We start from the raw sequence: 19,043 nt of genomic DNA, 5'->3' as shown, positions 1-19,043 counted from the left end.
GAAAGCCATTTTGAACCCAGAACTTTGGAGCAGACTCCAGCCACGTGCCTTTCCAGCTAAGAGAGGTTTTCCAGACACCACTGGCTATCCTCCAGCGAAGGTACCTAATTGTTGATGCATTACCTTGGACGCTTTATGGCCTTAAGACTGTAACTGTGTAACCAAATAAACCCCCTTTTATAAAAGCCAATCCATTTCTGGTATTTTTCCATAACAGCAGCATTAGCAAACCAGAACAGTTGCTCTGTCTTCTTTTTTTTTTTAAATTGTGGGAACATATATACAACATAACCTTTCCCATCTCAACCACCCCAAAGCATACCCTTCAAAGGGATTAACCACATTCATAATACTGTGGTCCTCCCACCACTTTCCATTACTAAAATTTTCCCATCTCCCTAAACTGAAACCCTATACTCTGCATTACCTCATTCCCCTTGCTCCTTGCCCTCAGCAACCTGTACTCTAATTTCTGTCTTGATGAGCTTGAACATTCTGTTATTTTCTTTGAAATTATCATGGGGCTTAAATTTAACAACCTAAATCTATAACAATCTCATTTGATTTGGTACCAACAGTTTTGGTTTCTTGGCTGCTAAAACAAACACTATCCAGTGGGTTGGCTTAACTACAGGAATTTATTGACTCATATTTTCAGAGACTAGAAGGCTTGCTTCCTCTCAGGGTCAGTATCTTCCGGCTGGTTGGCGATCTTTGGGGTTCCTTGGCTTTTCTGTCACATGACAATGAACATGGAGGCATCTTCTTTCTCTTCCAGGTTCTGTTGACTTCCAGCTTCTAGATGCACCCATGGCTTCTCTTTCTGTATGCAATTTCCTTTTAAGGACTTCAGCCATATCGAATTAAGGCCCACCCTCATTTAGTGTGGCACACCTTAAGTAATAACATCTTCAAAGGTCCTATTTACAAATGGTTTCACAACCACAGGACCCGTGGTTGGGACTTGAACTTGCATTTTGTGGGGGACATGAGTCAATCCCCAACACCAACTTCATTCCAATAGCTAACTTCAAAACTATGTTCCCATACCCTCTACCCGCTACCTTTATGTAGCTCTTGGCACAAATTACATGTTTATATATTCTGAGTCCAAAAACCACTGAATTATTACATTTTATACATTTGCCTTTTAGATCCTGCAGGAAGTAAAAAGTGGAGTTACAAACCAAAAATATAATAGTATTGGCATTTATATTTACCTATGTTGCTACTCTCACCAGGGATCTTCTTTTCTTCATGCAGCTTCAATCTATTGTCTATTGTCCTTTCTTTCAACCTGTAGCTCTCTTGAGCATCTCTAGTAGGACCAGCTAGTGGTGACCAACTCCCTCAGCCTTTGTTTATCTTGGAGCATCTTAACCGCTCCCTCATTTTTGAAAGACACTTTTGCCAGATGCAGAATTCTTTGGTTGGCAAGTTTTTGCTTTCAGTACTTTACCCACTGCCTTCTTGCCTCCATGGTTTCTGATGATGAGAAATCAGAATATAATGTTATTGAAGCTTGTTTGTATGTGACACCTCACTTCTCTCTTGCAGCTTTAAGAATTCTCTCCTCTTTAGCATTCAACAGTTTGATTGTAATGTGCTGTGGTGTGGGTCTCTTTGGGTTTATCCTATTTGGAGTTCATTGAGCATCTTGAATGTGTCTTTAGTTAAATCTGGGAAGCTTTCAGCCATTATTTCTTTGAATATTCTCTCTACCCCCTCCTCCCTTTCTTCTCCTTCTGGGACTCCCACAATACTTATAATGACACATACGATGGTATCCCACAGGTCCCTCAGGCTCTGTTTGCTTTTCCTCATCCTTTCTTTTTTTCTGCTCCTCACACCAAATGATTTCAATTGTCTTATCTTCAAGTTCTCTGATTCTTTTCTTCTGCCAGCTCCATTCTGCTATTGAACACCTCTAGGGCATTTTTAATTTCTATTACAATGGTCTTCAGCTCTGTTTGATCCCTTTTCATAATTGCCAACCTTCTAGTGATATTCTCCTTCTGTTCATGTATCTTTTTCTTGAATTCCTTTCATTCTTTTCCCATGTTTTCCTTAGGAGCTTTTTTTTTTTTTTTTTTTTTATGACTTTGGCTGGAATTTCCCAGATCTGAACCTCCTCACTGATGTTTTCTAATGCTTTAATCTCTTCCTTTGCCTGGGCCATTATGTCCTGTTTCTTTGTATGTTTTGTAATCTTTTGTTGTAACCTGAACATTTTGATATCGTAATGTAGTATCACTAGAATTTAGAATCTGAGGCATCTGTTCCTTAAGCTTGTATCCAGCTAGTGTTATGACAGTGCTTTCCTTAAATGCCAGGAGCTAATACACACACACACACACACACACACGAAAAAAGAAAACACCTTTCCCTATTTTTGCAGATTGACCTGTGGGAGTATACTCCTTCAGGGCTTATCCATACTATGAGTTTACAGAATAGCTTCAGGCCAAAGCAAAGAGGCCTCCCTGGTCCTTTCTTCCATGTGTCTTGTCTTAGACATGCATGTGTGGTCCTAGGAATTCCCCCATTTACACAAATACAAATGTTCCCTCTTCCCTAGGAAACCGTTTCCTCAAGATCCTGGGAACTGCACTCTATGTCCTACAACAAAGCAATCCCTTGTCCCAAGCAGCACAACTTGACTGTTCTCCCACAGCATTCTATAGAAGAGCTTGGTGAACCACCTTCTACACAAAGGGCAAGTTCTGGGGAAGTGAGTCCCTCAGGCCACCACCAGACAGATTAGGCCAGACATATATCCTCCCATTATGTGCACGAGGGTTACTGTGCCTCCTCCAGAACCAGGACCAGGGATCCACACTGGAAGCAGAGACCATCCCCACACCAGGTGGCTGAAAGGTAGGGAGTAGGAAGACAGCCAGGGCACTGTGAGATCCTACCACTTTTCAGTAGCCTTTTTCTTGATTTGGTACTCACCCCATTACTGTAGTCCTTTAAAAATTTTTCTGAGGCTTTGAGAAAGATGTTTCTGCCAGTTCTTGATGACTGTTCAAAGCTTTTGGGGGAAATGGAGCCCTGAAGTATCTCACTCCACAATCTTGTTCCTTGAAGATGTTTTTTTAAGTAAAATTGTGGACCAAATGAATGAGATTCCTTACCTTTATTTTAAACCAGCATTTCCCAGAGAATATTTCTTAGAAAACTAGATCTTTAAGGTACTCAATAATTATCAGCTTCCTCTCTACATCTTCTTATCAGTATCTGTACTGTAAGGCAGTATTTTGGCTGTCAGGAAGTTTGAGTTCAAACCCTTCTCTCTCAGGTACTGAGTAAACAAAGATATATCGAGTGCCTACCACATCCTAGATATTGTGTTTAGTGCTAAGGACAGAGAGATAATTTAAACACACATGATCCCTACCTTCAAGGAGTTTAGTTCAGAAGAATAAGTCAGTATTAAGGAAATCCAACATAAATACAATGTGATAAGAAAAGACATGGGTCCTATGAAAGAGAATAACTGAGGGACCTAATTTAGACTGGGGCTTGGTATAAGGGAAGGTTTCTCTGAGGATGAGAACCTTCAGTTGAGAACCTAAAGGATGAGAGAAGCTTAGACAGATGAAAAGAAGGGAGGAAGACCAATCCACATGGATAGAACAAATGTGCAAATGCCCTGAGGCAGGAAAGAGCCTGACATGCCTGGGCTAACAGGTGCAGAACCCCAAGGGCAAGGGCTGCAGTGGGTGGAGGAAGGAGCTTTAGGACCTTCAGGACCATAGCAGAGATCTTGCTGTTTACCCCAAATCAATGGGAAGCCAAAGAAAGGCTTTAAACAGAAGAGGGACAGGTAAGATTTGCACTTTCACACTACTTGGGCTTTATGAAAGAATGGACTGGAAGGAGGTTTAACCAGTAATTATGTATTAATTATACTGTTACAAGTTTGTAAAGTGTTCAAAGAGGAGCAGGGTATTATGGCAAAAAACAACAGGGAGTCCTCACCTAATGGTGAGAGGTAAGGATTAAGAGGTAAGCACAGCCAAGACTTTGTACACCTAATTAGGGACTAGAGACATTATTCATAGGGAAGTAGAACTTGGACAAGTCACTGCTCTCTGAGCCTCAATGTCTTCATCTGAAACATAAGGGGAGAATACCTTCCTCAGAGGATATCTGTAGGGATCAATAAGATAATATCTGTAAAGCATCTTTCACAGTGGCTGAAACAGTAGCTATTAGGGTGAACCACATGACATTGTTGCAAATACTAAATGAACAGAAGCTGCTATATTTATTATGATTTCTCCTCCTTCATCCTGGCTGGCAGCATAGTGAGGTAACTAAGAGTGTGGGCTCTGGACTCCCTGCGTTCAGCTTCCCAGTGATGTTATTTACCACCTGCATGACGGAAGCAAGTTACTTAATATCTCTATGCTTTTATTATCTCATTTGAAAAATGGATGCAATAATAGAACTTACTTCATAGTCACTGTGAAGAGTAAATGTGTGTGTGTGTGTGTGTGTATATATATATATAACAGCCTGGAATAGAATATATGCTCAAAAAAATTTTTAGCTATTACCTGGAAGAACTAGAAAAAGAAGAATAAACTAAACCCAAAGTTAGAAAAAGGAAGAAAATAATAAAGAATAGAGTGGAGATAAATAGAGACTAGAAAAACAATAGGGTAATTGATGAAACCAAAAGTTGTTTCTGCAAAAAGATCAATAAAATTGACAAACTTTCAGCTAAACTGAAAAATAAAAAAAGAGAGAAGTCACAAATAACTAAAATCAGAAATGAAAGGGGGGATATTACTACTGACCCCACAGATAAAGAAAGAATTATAAGAGAATATGATGAACAATTATTCACCAACAAATTAGATAACCTAGATGAAATGGGTAAGTTCCTAGAAACAAATTACCTAAACTGACTCAAGAAGAAACAGAAACTCCCAACAGATCAATAAGCAAAGAGATTGAATCAATAATCAAAAACCTCCCAAAAAAGAAAAATCCAGGACCAGAGAGCTTCACTGCTGGATTCTACCAAACATTCAAAGAAGAATTAACACCAGTCCTTCTCAAAATCTTCTAAAACACCAAAGAGAGCACTTCCTAACTCAATCTATGAGGCCAGTATTACCCTAATATCAAAGCCAGATAAAAGACATCACAAGAAAAGAAAATTACAGACCAATATTCCTTATGAATATACATGCAAAAACCCTTAACAAAATACTAACAAACTGAATCTAAAAGCACATCAAAAGAATTACATACCATGATCAAGTGGGATTTATCCCAGGAATGCAAAGGTGGGCCAATATAAGAAAACCAATCAATGTAATACACCACATTAACAGAATGAAGCAAAAAACACAAGATCATCTCAATTGATGCAGAAAAGGCATTTGATAAAACCTAGCGCCCTTTCATGATAAAAACATGTAGAAGCCTAGGACTAGAAGGGAACTTCCTTGACATGATAAAGGGCATCTAAGAAAAACCTACATCTAACATTATACTCAAAGGTGAAAGACTGAACACTTTCCCCCTAAGATCAGGAACAAGACAAAGATGCTTGCTGTTATCACTGCTATTCAACATTATACTGGAAGTTCTAGCCAGAGCTATTAGGCAAGAAAAAAACATAAAAGGCATCCAATTAGAGAGGAAGAAGTAAAACTTTCTCTATTCACAGATGACATGATCTTATATACAGAAAAATCCAAAGAATCCACCAGAAAGCTACCAGAACTAATAAACAATCCAGCAAAGTTGTGAGGTATAAGATCAAACGCACAAAAACCACTTGTGTATCTATTTACCACAGATTAATGATTCAAAAAGATAATCAGGAAAACAATTCCATTTCCAATGGCATGTAAAAGAATAAAACAGCTAGGAATAAATTTAAACAAAGATATAAAAGAGTTGTACACTGAAAACCACAAAGCATTGCTGAAAGAAATTAAGGATTTCTAAATAAATGCAAAGAAATTCTGTGTTCATGGATAGGAAGACCTCATATTGTTAAGATATCAATACTACCCAAAGTGATTTACAGATTCAATGTAATCCCAATCAAACTTTTAGCAGCTTCTTTTTGCAGGTATGAAAAAGCACTGAATAGCCAAAAACATCTTGAAAAAGAAGAACAAAACTGAAATCACACTTCCTGATTTCAAAACTTAATATGAAGCTACAGTAATCAAAACAGTGTGGTACTGACATAAGGACAGACAAAGAGACCGATGGAATAGAATTGTAACAAACACCTATACACATCTATAGCTAATTAATTTTTGACAAGGGTGCCAAGTCCACTAACTGTGGAAAAAATAGTATCTTCAACAAACAGTGCTGGGAAAACTAGATATCCACATGCAAAAGAATGAAGTTGGACCTATACCTCATAACATATACCTAAATTAACTCAAAATGGATCCATGAAGAGGCTAAACCTGCTTATAATTGTGCCTAAGAGTCTTCCCGAATGCCTCTTTGTTGCTCAGATGTGGCCCCCTTTCTCTAAGTAAGCCACCTTAGCGGGTGATCTTGCTGCCCTCCTCCCTACGTGGGACCTGACTCCCAGGGGTGTAAATCTCCCTTGCAATGCAGGATGTGACTCCCGGGGATGAATCTGGACCCGGCACTGTGGGACTGAGAACATCTTCTTGACCAAAAGGGGGATGCGAAATGAAATGAAATAAAGCTTCAGTGGCTGAGAGATTTCAAATGGAGTCGAGAGGTCACTCTGGTAGACATTCTTATGCACTATATAGACAACCTTTTTTAGGTTTTAATATATTGGAATAGCTAGAAGTAAATACCTGAAACGACCAAACTCCAACTCAGTAGCCTTGACTCTTGAAGATGATTGTATAACAATATAGCTTACAAGGGGTGACAGTGTGATTGTGAAAACCCTGTGGATCATACTCCCTTTATCCAGTGTATGGATAGATGAGTAGAAAAATTGGGACAAAACCTAAATGAAAAATAGGGTGGGATGGGGTAATGATTTGGGTGTTCTTTTTTCATTTCTATTTTTCATTCTGATTCTGATTCTTTCAGGTGTAAGGAAAATGTTCAAAAATAGATTGGGGTGATGAATGCACAACTATAGGATGGTACTGTGAACAGCTGATTGTACACCATGGATGACTGTATGGTATGTGAATATATCTCAATAAAACTGAATTTAAAAAAAAATGGATCCATGATCTAAATATAATATCAAAAAAAATAAAACTTAAAAGAAAACATGGGTGAAAATCTTCAGGAACTTGTATTAGACAATGGACTCTAAGATATGAAATCAAAAGCAGAAGTTAACAAAAGAAAAAATAGATGAATTGGACCTCATCAAAATTGAAAACTTTTGTGCATTAAAGGACTTGTTCTGGTTTGCTTATGCTGCTGGAACGCAAAATACCAGAAATGGATTCGCTTTTATAAAGGGGATTTATTAGGTTACAAATTTACAGTTCCAAGGCCATAAAAGTGCCTAAACTAAGGCATCAACAAGAGGATAACATCACTGAAGAAGGTCAGCTGGGAAGGTACATGGCTGACATCTGCTGGTCCTTTGCTCCTGGCTTGCAATGCTTCCAGCTTCTGATTTCAGTGGCTTTCTTCAAAATGTCTCTCCAAAATGCCCCTGGGCTTCTGTCTCTCTCAGGTTCTTGCAGCTCTCTGCTTAGATCTCCTGAGACATTTCTCTCTAAGCATCTGGGGGGTGGGGGGTGGGGGGGTCCTCTCTTAGCTTTTCCAAGGAAAACCCAGGGCTTTTTCTCTTGGCTTAACATCTCCAAGTGTCTTTCTGTCTCCATCTCTAAGCGTCTGGATCTGTGTAAGCTCTGAGCTCTCTTAAGGACTCCAGTAAACTAATCAAGACCCACCCTACATGGGCAGGGTCACATCTCCAGAGAAATAATCTAATCAAAAGGTCCCACCCAACAATAGGTCTGTCCCCAAAAGACTGGATTAAAGAACAGGGCTTTTGTCAGAGTACATAATAGATTCAAACCAGCACAGGATTTTATCAAGAAAGTGAAAAAGACAACCTACAAAATGGGGAAAAGTAGTTGAAAATCCTGTATCTGATAAGGATTCAATAACCAGAATATATAAAGAACTCATACAATACAACAACAAAAAGACAAACAACTCAATTTAAAAAATTGAACAGACTTTTCTCCAAAGAAGATACACAAATGACCAATAAGCACATGAAAAAACATTCCACATCATCAGCCATAGGGAAATGCAAGTCAAAACCACAATGACATACTACTTCACACCCACTCGGATGGCTATTATTAAAAAAAAAAAAAACAACAGAAGAAAGTATTGGCAAGGATGAGGAAAAATAGGAAAAGCTGTACACTACTGGTGGGAATGTTAAATGGTACAGCCACTGTGGAAAACAACAGTTTGGCAGTTCCTCAGAAAGTTAAACATAGAATTACCATATGACCTGGCAATTACACTTCCAAATATATACTCCAAAGAACTGAAAAATATATTTGTATACCAATGTTCACAGCAGCATTATTAACAATAGCCAAAAGATGAAATAACCCAAGTGTCCACTGACAATGACTGGATAAACAAAATGTGGTCTATCCATACAGTGGAGCATTATTTAACCATAAAAGGAAATGAAGTGCTGGTACACACCACAACATGATCAACCCTGAAGACACCATGATGAATGAATTTGAGCTAGACACAAAAGGTCAAATACTGTATGATTTAACTTATATGAAATACCTAGAATAAGAAAATTCATAGATACAGAAAGTTGATTACACATTATCAAGGGCTGGAGGGAGGGGTGGGGAATAGGGAATTATTGCTTAATGAGTACAGGGTTTCTGTTTGGGATGACGAAAAAGTTTTGGTAATGGATGGTGGTGATGGGAGCACAATATGGTGAATGCAAATTAATATCACTGAATTGTACACTTGATAGTGGTTAAAATGAGAAATTATGTAAATAATGTTACAACAATAAAAATTTAAAAAAACAAATACACCTTTGAGTCATTCTTGACTCTTTTCTTCCCACACTGTGGTAGTTCGAAGCTGTTATATACCCCAGAAAAGGCCATAGTCTTTTATTCCATCCTGGGGGTGCAGACCTATTGTATATGAGATGTTCTGATTAGGTTATTTCAATTGAGGAATTGCCCCAAGGTGGGTCTTAATCCTTTTACTGGAGTCCTTTAAGAGAGATGAAATTAAGAGACGCTCACAAGAGGAAAAGCCCCTGAAGGAGCTGAGAGAGGAAGCCACTGAAACCAGAAGCTGAAAGCAATGAAACCCAGGAGAGAGGGACCAGCAGATGCCAGTCATGTGCCTTCCTGTGTGACAGAGGTGTCCCAGATGCTGGCAGCATTTCTTCAGAAAGTGTATCGTCCTGTTGATGTCTTAATTTTGACATTTTCAAGGCCTCAGAACTGTAAATTTGTAAGCTAATAATTCCCCACTGTAAAAGCCAACTATTTCTGGTATATTGCATTCCTACAGCTTTAGCAAACCGAAACACACCTCACATTCAAATTTGTCAAAAAAATCCTATTGACTCCATTTTCAAAATACACTCAGAATCTGACCACTTCTTACCACTTCCTCTACCCCAGCAGAAGTTTAAACCCCCATGACCTCTTGCCTAGATGTGACTCTTCACCCTTTGCAAGCTGTTTCCAACACAGCTAGAGGGATCCTTTTAAAATATAAGTCAGATCAGATCCCTCTTTTGCTCAGGACCCTTCAGTGGTTCCCTATTTTCAGTGAGAGTCAAAGCCAAAGACCTTACATGGGTCCTTGCCTTCCCCCACAGTTCCCTCTCCAACCTCATTCCCTAATCCTCTCCCCTTGTTCTCTCTGCTCAGCCTCTTGGTAGGCCCAGCCCCCCCAAGCATCTTTGCAATGGCTCCCCCTCTAAGAGGGGCTCTCTTCCCCAGCACCCACTGCCAGAGTCTCACTGCCTCACTGCCTCCAAGTCTCTGCTCACCTGTCACCATCTCAATGAGCCGGCAGCACTCACCACCCAATTCAATGCTCACCCAATCCCTGCCCCACCCAGCACTCTCAGTCCCCCTTATTCTGTCCTACTTTTTCTTTTTCCTCAACACTCATCCCATTCTAGCATAGTTTCATTTACTTATTGCACATGTTTATTGAATGTCTCCCTCATTCCCTCTTCCCTCCACCAAATGCACATAGAATTTAAGCTCCATAAGGGAAGGGATCTTTATTTTGTTCTCTTAAGTCTCACAAGCACCTAGGACAGTGCCTGACACATAGATAGTCCTTAATATAAATACTTGCTGGATTGAATTATTAACATCTCAGTGATTTGACTACTTCTGAATTTGTAAGTTGTATTTTAGCTTCCTAAAAATAACAAAATTCACTTTCTTAGGAGAAAAATGAGCAGCTCGGAGGCCATTTCAGAGACAAGAAACCCAAAGCAGCCTCTTACCATCCTTTGCATATGCCACACAGTACACGGTATCTTTGTGTCCTTTTAGGGGCTGGAGTAAGGTGCCATCAGAGGTGTCATAAACCTGGCAAAAAAGAGGCAAAAGTGCAGATCATCTATATGGTATCCATTAGTCAGCATTCCTGCAGAGTTGCTACTGCTATTGTTATTTTTATAGCAAAAAAAAATTAATCGATATTCTAAATTTGCCTCAAATAAAAACTGCACTGAGAAGACAGAAAGAACGTGACAAAAAGCTGGGTAACTCAAGACACGGAGGTCACAATTCTGTCTACCATGTGACGAGGGTAATGCCATTAATCCTTGAGAAAGGTTTGATGACCCCTGGAACGTCATTACCAACTCCACGTGTTCTTAAACATGAATTTGGATATATGACCATCAAGGCAGGACTTCCCAAATAAAGCCAGCATTTAAAAAGAGCAAGCTGCAAAGTGATTAAATTTTAGTACTAGTCCTGCCCTTGTTATCAGCCTCACAGAGATGTTTCATGTTTGCAACAAAAAGTTTGAAAGTAACAGACCTGGGCTTTAGGTTTACCAATAGGAGGGAGTTAGAAAACCCAGCTGTAAATGTGGATTTAGGACATTTCATAGCTGTGCAGCATCTATAAATGGGTGAGGATTTAAAAAACACAACGTCTGAGAAATCAGAGTAAAATCCTCCCAAATGGCTAGACTGTTAGAAAAGATAACTTATGAAGAAAAATTAAAAGGATTTGGATTGTTTACCCTGGAGAGAATGAGTCTGCAGAACAATTTAGCCATGGTTTTAAGATTATGCAGTTACTATACAGAGGCTGGAGATAGTCAATCTGCATATCTAGACAACAGAGCTAGAGGAAGTGGATTTACGCAGGAGGAAGGAGAGATAATATAAAGGTTTTTAGGTCAAACATAAAGAGTTCCCTGAAAATTACTTTTATACATTGGGACAGGTTCCAGTGAGAGTTGATGTTCTTTGAAAATATGAAAAATAGGACAGGATCCATATGGAATTGTTTAGGAAGAGGCAAATGCTTAAAAGTTGGGGTCAGGCTATCTGGCTTCTCATAGAGAAAGCCCTTCAGTCCTGTTGCTTGCATTTTTCAGGGGGACAAAATGTGAACTGACAGCAGCCCAATTTCAAAGGCATTTTGATGAATTGTTTTCAGCACTTTCATAGGCATCTCAAAGTAAAAAGGGGAAGATTAATGACTCTAATGAAGGTATTGTTCACAAATTCCTATCTGATGGACAGTTTACTTACCTGTTTTAAATAGCCCATTTCCTTCCCCCCATTAAAAAGTAATTACTAGTTTTTCTGCCCCAGCCTTCTTTATCTCCAAAGAAAAAAAAAAGGTCAAATTTTCAGAATACTTACAAGAGGGAGGGGGACAAAAGCACTTAAAAGGGAAACTCAGACAAAATCCTACCAGTAATCGGTTTCCGGCAGCCAAAATCAGTTGGGTTCCATCGGGCTTAAATGCGAGGTCATATATACTAAACCGGAGACAAGACAAGACAAAAGAACAATTAGGAACCAAAATGATGAGGTCTGCTAATGCGCAGAAAGCAAGCGTTATTTCCTTATGAAACACTGCTTATGCATCAGGGAGAAAAATAATGGCTAAGAATTGCATTTGGTTGCAAACCCTACTCCCTCACCACACTCTGGCAGCCCATTCGATCACGAGCCACTAAGGGATTAGTTCTATGTTTTAATTTCTACTTGTCCAGAAGTCAGACGCCAGAAATGATTCAATCAGTCAGCAGTTGAGGACACTAACTTTTCTAATAATACTTTAAAGGCAGGACAATCTGAAATAATGTGTGAGGGCTAGGAAATCCATATGTCTCTGAAAAATGGTCACTTATCATTACTATTGCCAATTAATCAAATACTTATTGTGCTGGGCACCAGCTGATAGAAAATAAGGAGATCACAGTCTCTTCCCAGCCTCAGAGAAATTACAATCCAGTGGGGAGGTGTGAGTTCCACACATTCACAAAGAACCATCAAAAGCCATCACTGCTAAGGCATACATTTTTCCACATTTTAACATCTCTCCCTGTAACTGGTGGCATGTCAGTTTAATTGACAGCATTTTTTGCTTTCTTAGTGTTATTTCAAATAATTTTATAATCAATGACCTCTTAGATTAGTTGAAATACAGTATAATACTGTGATCAAGACTTTAGGAGATACATTAAAAACATATTACAGGATTCAAAGGAGGGAGACAGTGTTTGGAGACAGGATCCGAAAAGGCTTCGTGAAGAAAGCATCTTTGAAAGAGTAGGGCTTCTGAGACATGTAGGAGGAAATTGGGTAGGTATAGCACTTCAGGCAGAGAAAGCAGAACAAGAAAAGATGTGAAATTGAGGGACAGCGGGTAATCCAAATAATCTCATTTGACTGAAACATGAGACTAAGAGCAAGACAGGAGGGAGAGATAAGGCTAGAATAGTAGGCTGGAGCCGTATCACAAAGATTCTTGGATGCCCTGGACAGAGGAGTTCAATAGTTCAGGTGACTCTAATAAAGAATGTGTTGCCACTGCACTGCCAGGACAACCTATTGTAAAAATTTACTATGGGATAAACATAGCTTGCCCTTCAGTGATCTAAAAGTACACACACTCGCCAACAGTACTTGGAGCACTTACCACAGACAGACTCTGGGCTAAGCTCTTCTAATTCATTACTTTATTTCATCCTTACCATAGTTCTGTGAAGTAGTAATTAGTACTCTATTTTGTAAGTGAGAACACCAAGGCTCAGAGAGGTCAAGTACCTTACCCAAGGTCACACTACTAGCAAATACAGAAATGCTTGCAAGCCTACAAGTGCTTACTACAAGCCAGAATTTCAACTCAAGTCTGACTCCAGAGCCTATTCTATGAACCACTATGCTATACTGCCTTCTACCCTCCTGAATTATTGCCAAGTGTGACAAATCTCTGTTACCCTCAATATTTTAATAATAATAATAACAACCATGTTTAACAATTATTGAGCACAAATACGTTAACTCATCTAACCTTCACAGCAATTCTATTTTTCAGATGAGAAAACTAAAGCACAGAAAAAGTGCCCCAAAATAAACTGCTACTAGGTGGAAGTGAGGCCAGAATTTGAACCCAGGGTCCATGCTCTAATCATTATGCTTTGTGGCCTTCATCATCATCATTAGCATATGCTATGGTTGTTAAAATAACTGACAACAGTTCTCACACCTTTTCAACAGCAAAAAAGTTATTTATCACCTACTTAAGGTGTCACCTATGGAATTTAGAAAGCTTCTGAAACAGACTCTTTTGACTTCAGAAACATGATAATTCTTCACATGTATTCACAGTTAAAGAGTTTTTAAAGAACATGAACTGACATTATCTCATTTAATCCCTAAATAACATAAGGCAGTAAACAGGGCAGGCACTATTGGTCTTTTTTATTGGGTACAGAGATGCAAGTAATTTGTCTGACATCATAGTTATCAGAAAATCATTTCTGAGTGCCTCATTTGTGCCAAGCCTGAACTAATTTCCTCTCAGCTGTGAAAATCCACTTTCTCTAAATTCCTTGAAATTTGCTAAAGTACAACATGTGTCTGATTTGCTCTAATGTAAACTCTTACTGTACTTAGTGTCTGTACAATTCAATTTAGCTCCTAATTACATCATCTGCTATATTTTGCATGGTTTCGTATACTATCTTATCTCCTTAATGACAGTCCTATGCAATTTGAGGGCAACAGCCATGTTTTAAACATTTGTGGACGCAAGGTACGTGGCATTGTAGTAGACACATAATAAATATAAGGGACAACCTGAGAAGACTGGATATGAACAACTCGGACTTTAATTACATCATGAGATCACAGAAATTCACAATTGGAAATAACACTAGATGTCATATAGTCCAAATTCCCAACCAGGGCATAAATTCCCTACACACGGTCATCCAGCCTGGGCTTGAACATTTCCAAGGCCGGGGAGTTCACTCATCTGCAGGGAGTCCTACTATAGGATGTCTCTCTCTTCCCATCTTCTCACTCTCTTCATTAAAAAGATGGACCATCAGTTTCCAATGCGGGGAGACAAGGGAGTGAGTCCTGCAAACTGTCCCTGCCAACCCTGTGTCCACCCCACTATAAACTGAAGTCCCACACTGCCTCATCAAACCCTGCCCAATCTGATCTAGTCTCACTTATCTGTTTTGGAATCTAAAGCCTAATGCCTTAAGGAAGAAAGAAAGGGTAATAAAGAAAAAAATGAGGGTGGTCCAAGCACAATAAGAGAGCATTTGGGTAGGGACTTTGAGTGAGAAAATGGAGTTTTTGGTTGAACTGAAAAGCATTAATATAAATGTTAGCAAGACTGAGAGGAAAGGGTAAGGATGCCCATCTAATGAAGTGCACAATTTGACATGGACGGTAATTAGGAGTCACACCAGGTTTCTGAAAAGTAGAGTAGCAGGGCTTGAAAAAAGAGAATTCTTGCTGCCATGTGAAGGTTAGACTGAAGCAGAACAGCAGACCAGGAGGCAGCAGCTGGTTTGGTTGTGGAAGACTAACTAATCTTTGACAGATGGCATTTTTTGAGTTCTGCCTACTTTTTGTTTTGTTTGTTATGTTTTGTTTTTGTCTCATTCCAGGCTGTCAGCAGGCATCTTTAGCCGCCATCAGGATCAGTAAACTACAGAATCCTTACATCCCCCATTCTTACAGGTTGTTTCAAACCTGTGATGGGCCAAAAAGCCAGATAACCAATCTTCATTCATCATTCATTCCCTCACTTATTCATTCACTCATGAATACATCCACCTATCAAATACCAACAACAACCACTGGTTTGACTAAGCTCTGGAATAATTTGGAAATGAGTTAAGACATAGCCATTGCTTTTAAGCGGCTTGCAGACTTCTGGAATAAACAGATTCACAAATAACTATTATATTCAACAGACGAGAAGAATGAACAACTGTCATGCCAGGGATTGAAAATTGGGAGTAAATCAGGCTGCATTTGGCCAGCAAATGTTTTGTTTGGCCCATATAGTGTTTTATTTATTTTTTCTTAAATTAGGTGCCAACATTTAAAAATTAGGACATGTCACATTAAAAAAAAAGAAAAAGATTCCTAGCTTCCGCTGAAAATAGAAAGATCTGGGCACACCAAGCCAAATTCATGGTAATAATCAGCAGGAGCTGAGCAGCAGTTGCCTCTTTTAGGCAGAGTATGAGCTCTCTAGTTTGCCACACTCCTTGCCACTCCCTATACTCTCTGACATCGAAGTCAAATGTTCAGTTGCCAGTTATCACCAGCTTTTTGGTACTTTTATAATAGAATTAAGAGAAAACTAAGAAGAACTTCTTTTACTCAAGTCTCTATTAAAAGTAGGAAATGAAAGAAACACCAGGAGGGCAATGTGTTTCAAGAAAAGTAAGACATAAAAGGGGAGAATATTCCTAGGAAAAATAGATAATTCCTTCTGTTTAAGATGCAAATAAACATCTCCCATTTACGTTATCTGTCTGACTCCTGTAGGCATTTGAGTTTGCAACTTCTGTAATACAGAGTAAAATTAATGCAGTGATAAAAAGAGCATTGGCCTTGGAGTGAGGCAGGAATGAATGTAAAAGTTAACTCCACCACTTATTCACTGTGTGACCCTGACAAATTACTTACCCTCTCTGTGCTTCAGTTTCCTCCTATACATAAAACACAGGTAATCATAGTACCTACCTTAGAGGGCTGTTGTGAGGTGACAATGAGATCAAAGATCTGAAATTCTTAGCCCAATGTCTGGCACATAGTAAGAATTACCTATTATTAGTGCAGAGTACTAAAGAGAGAGCGACCATATTTAAAGAGAGCCTTAAAAGGTATGTAGGATTGCAACGTGAGATAAGAAAAGAGGGCATGCTTTACACAGAGAAAGGTCTATGAGAAGTCAGGGAGAGAACGGCAAAGTAGCCTGTCCCACTGGTCAAAACAGGCTTCATGTGGCTGAGAGATCCCAAATAGAGTCGAAAGGCTCTCCTGGAGGTTTTTCTTATGCAAGCTCCAGCTAGACATCCCAAACGGCCACAGTATGCCATGTCCTTACCAAAAGTAGTCCCCAAATACCTAGGTCCCTACCTGAGATTCTATAAAAGATTCACTCACTAAGTTTTATCTTTCAGAAACTTAAATCCACCAGAGTGTTCCTATACCAGACAAGTCCTAAAACCCAGAGGCAACAGTCTCTTTAAGAACAACAGTTAGATGCAGCCCCCTTCCCCAAACTGTTGACACCCTGTTTCAATATGAACAAGTTAGGGTGCTCACTGCCTAGACACCCTTGAAGATGGAGAAAGATTAAGTGAGAGGAAGGGGTAGCAACAAACAAGATAAGATTGAACAAAGATCTATGAATACTGAAACTTTATATAGTTATACAAATTTTTTGCATGCGGGGGTGTTGGAATAGCTGGAAGGAGGTAAATAACATGGTGGAACTGTGGCTTATAGCATCCTTTGGGATTTGTTCTATAGCTACTTGCTGAATTGTGCCTTGAAGGTCTTCACCTTTATGTATATACCTTATATTGCATAATAAGAACTGAAACTGTAGAACTGTAATCTGTAACAATTTTTGAATTACCTATATGTACAGCTTTTTGAGCTGTACATCAAGAGATGACATCTTTCTGTATGTATGTTATCTTTTACAACAATGGAAATGGCTGAAGTTGTGGGGGAAAAAAAAAAGCTTCATGAAGAAGCTGAAAAGATCATCTATGTGGTGCCTAAGAGTCTCCCGCTGAGTACCTCTTTGTTGCTCAGATGTGGCCCTCTCTCTCTCTAACCGAGCCATCTCGACAGGTGAACTCGCTGCCCTCCCCCCTACGTGGGACCCGACTCCCAGGGCTGTAAATCTCCCTGGCAACGCAGAGTATGACTCCCGGGGATGAATGTGGACCTGGCATCGTGGGACTGAGACTATCTTCTTGACCAAAAGGGGGATGCAAAATGAGACGAAATAGTTTCAGTGGCTGAGAGATCCCAAATGGAGTCGAGAGGTCACTCTGGTGGACATTCTTATGCACTATATAGATCTAGAAGTAAATACCTGAAACTACCAAACTCCAACCCAGCAGTCTGGACTCCTGAAGACAATTATATAATAATGTAGATTACAAGGGGTGACAGTGTGATTGTGAAGACCTCGTGGATCACACCCCCTTTATCTAGTGTATGGATGAGTGGAGGAATGGGGATAAAAACTAAAGGACAAATGGGGTGGGATGGGGGGATGATTTGGGTGTTCTTTTTTCACTTTTATTTTTTATTCTTGTTCTGGTTCTTTCTGATGTAAGGAAAATGTTCAGAGATAGATTGTGGTGATGAACGCATAACTATGTTATCATACTGTGGACAGTGGATTGTATATCATGGATGATTGTATGGTGTGTGAATGTATTTCAATAAAACTGAATTTAATATAAAAAAAATAAAAAATAAATAAATAAATAAAAATTGTATAGATAAAAAAAAAAAAGATCATCTATGATGACTGAAAGGCTGAGAACTACCCACTAAGTCAATATTTCCCAAAATGTACCATTGTGTGATGGATTTAGGTGATAAACAGAGTAAGATCTTAAACAACATTGGCTGATAAGGTGAGAAAGTCATTCTTTCAAATCTCCTTCAAATCTTCTAATTAAGCATAGGAGAAAGTCTTGTTTTGATGCTAATCTATTTTAAGCATCTCTCTGACAAGAGCTGCTAATCTCCAGTTTTAGAGACAGTAGACCTCAGGTTTAAAGGCCCCCTAGAACTACCTAGCTACAACTTATTAACATTGTCTTGTTTCTCCCTGCTTTTAGTTTTACAGTAATCTTACATTTATAGCAAGCGATTACTGTTCTCATATATGGAGTAATACACCTTTCTTTTAAAAGCATCTTTAAGCGAAAATAAGTGAGATAACGTAAAGAAAACGTCAAGTAAACAAGGACATGGCAAAAACTGTGAAGTTTGGGAAATACTGTTGTGGACGTAGCATAATATCAAGATGAATTTTGAGTAAGGAAGCGACAAGACGAGAACAAGCCACTACCCGACGCTTGGTACATCCCTTTGCTCCCTCTCTAAGGCTCAGTTTCCCCATTCGCAAGGCGAGGAGGGGTAGGGGGTAGGGGGCCGACCTTCTAGTCTCCCAGACCCGTGCCCCTGGGCCAAGGCCGCAGGCCCGTTGCCCATGGCAACCGCGGTGATTTGCTCAACAGCTCCCGCCATCCCCGCCGGGGCTCGGCCTCCCCTTCCTCTCGGATTGCCCCACGCCTTACCACTGCTCGACTTTATCTCTCCAAGTCAACACGGCCCTCATCGCGGTTTCCCGCACGCCTCGGATCCCTCCGCCCCGCCTCAGCAACAGGCCTGCCTCAGCGAGCCACTTTGGCTACCTGTGCTACCCCTGGTAACGCACATGCGCGGTGAGCTATGCGCCTGGCAAAGAGTTCCGAATGCGCATGTCTAAAAGGGAGGGCCAAAAAAAGGAGCAAAAGTG

The 19,043-nt window shown here is 39.6% G+C and overlaps 1 protein-coding gene across 7 annotated transcripts in view; it reads right to left on the bottom strand.

Moving 5' to 3' along the window:
• IFT122 (intraflagellar transport 122) overlaps positions 1-18,955 on the bottom strand; it is a 104,366-nt gene extending 85,411 nt beyond the window's left edge. For 5 of the 7 annotated variants that reach the window (XR_005211574.1, XR_005211575.1, XM_037802479.1 and 2 more), the window contains exons 1-3: positions 18,823-18,863; positions 11,919-11,985; positions 10,484-10,568 (exon numbers count right to left, since the gene is read on the bottom strand). Coding sequence is in view for 4 of the 7 variants with exons in the window: in XM_037802479.1 (XP_037658407.1) it covers positions 10,484-10,568; positions 11,919-11,985; positions 18,823-18,863 (193 nt within the window). In the remaining 3 variants the exon portion in view is untranslated. Of the gene's footprint in view, positions 1-10,483; positions 10,569-11,918; positions 11,986-18,822 lie in introns of those variants that run through there. The other 2 variants (XM_037802468.1, XM_037802509.1) reach the window with 2 other exon arrangements.
• Between the last annotated feature and the right edge of the window lie 88 nt (positions 18,956-19,043).

This window comes from Choloepus didactylus, chromosome 1, assembly GCF_015220235.1.
Source record: "Choloepus didactylus isolate mChoDid1 chromosome 1, mChoDid1.pri, whole genome shotgun sequence".
NCBI lineage: Eukaryota > Metazoa > Chordata > Mammalia > Pilosa > Megalonychidae > Choloepus > Choloepus didactylus.
This window is presented reverse-complemented; position numbering and strand designations above follow the sequence as displayed.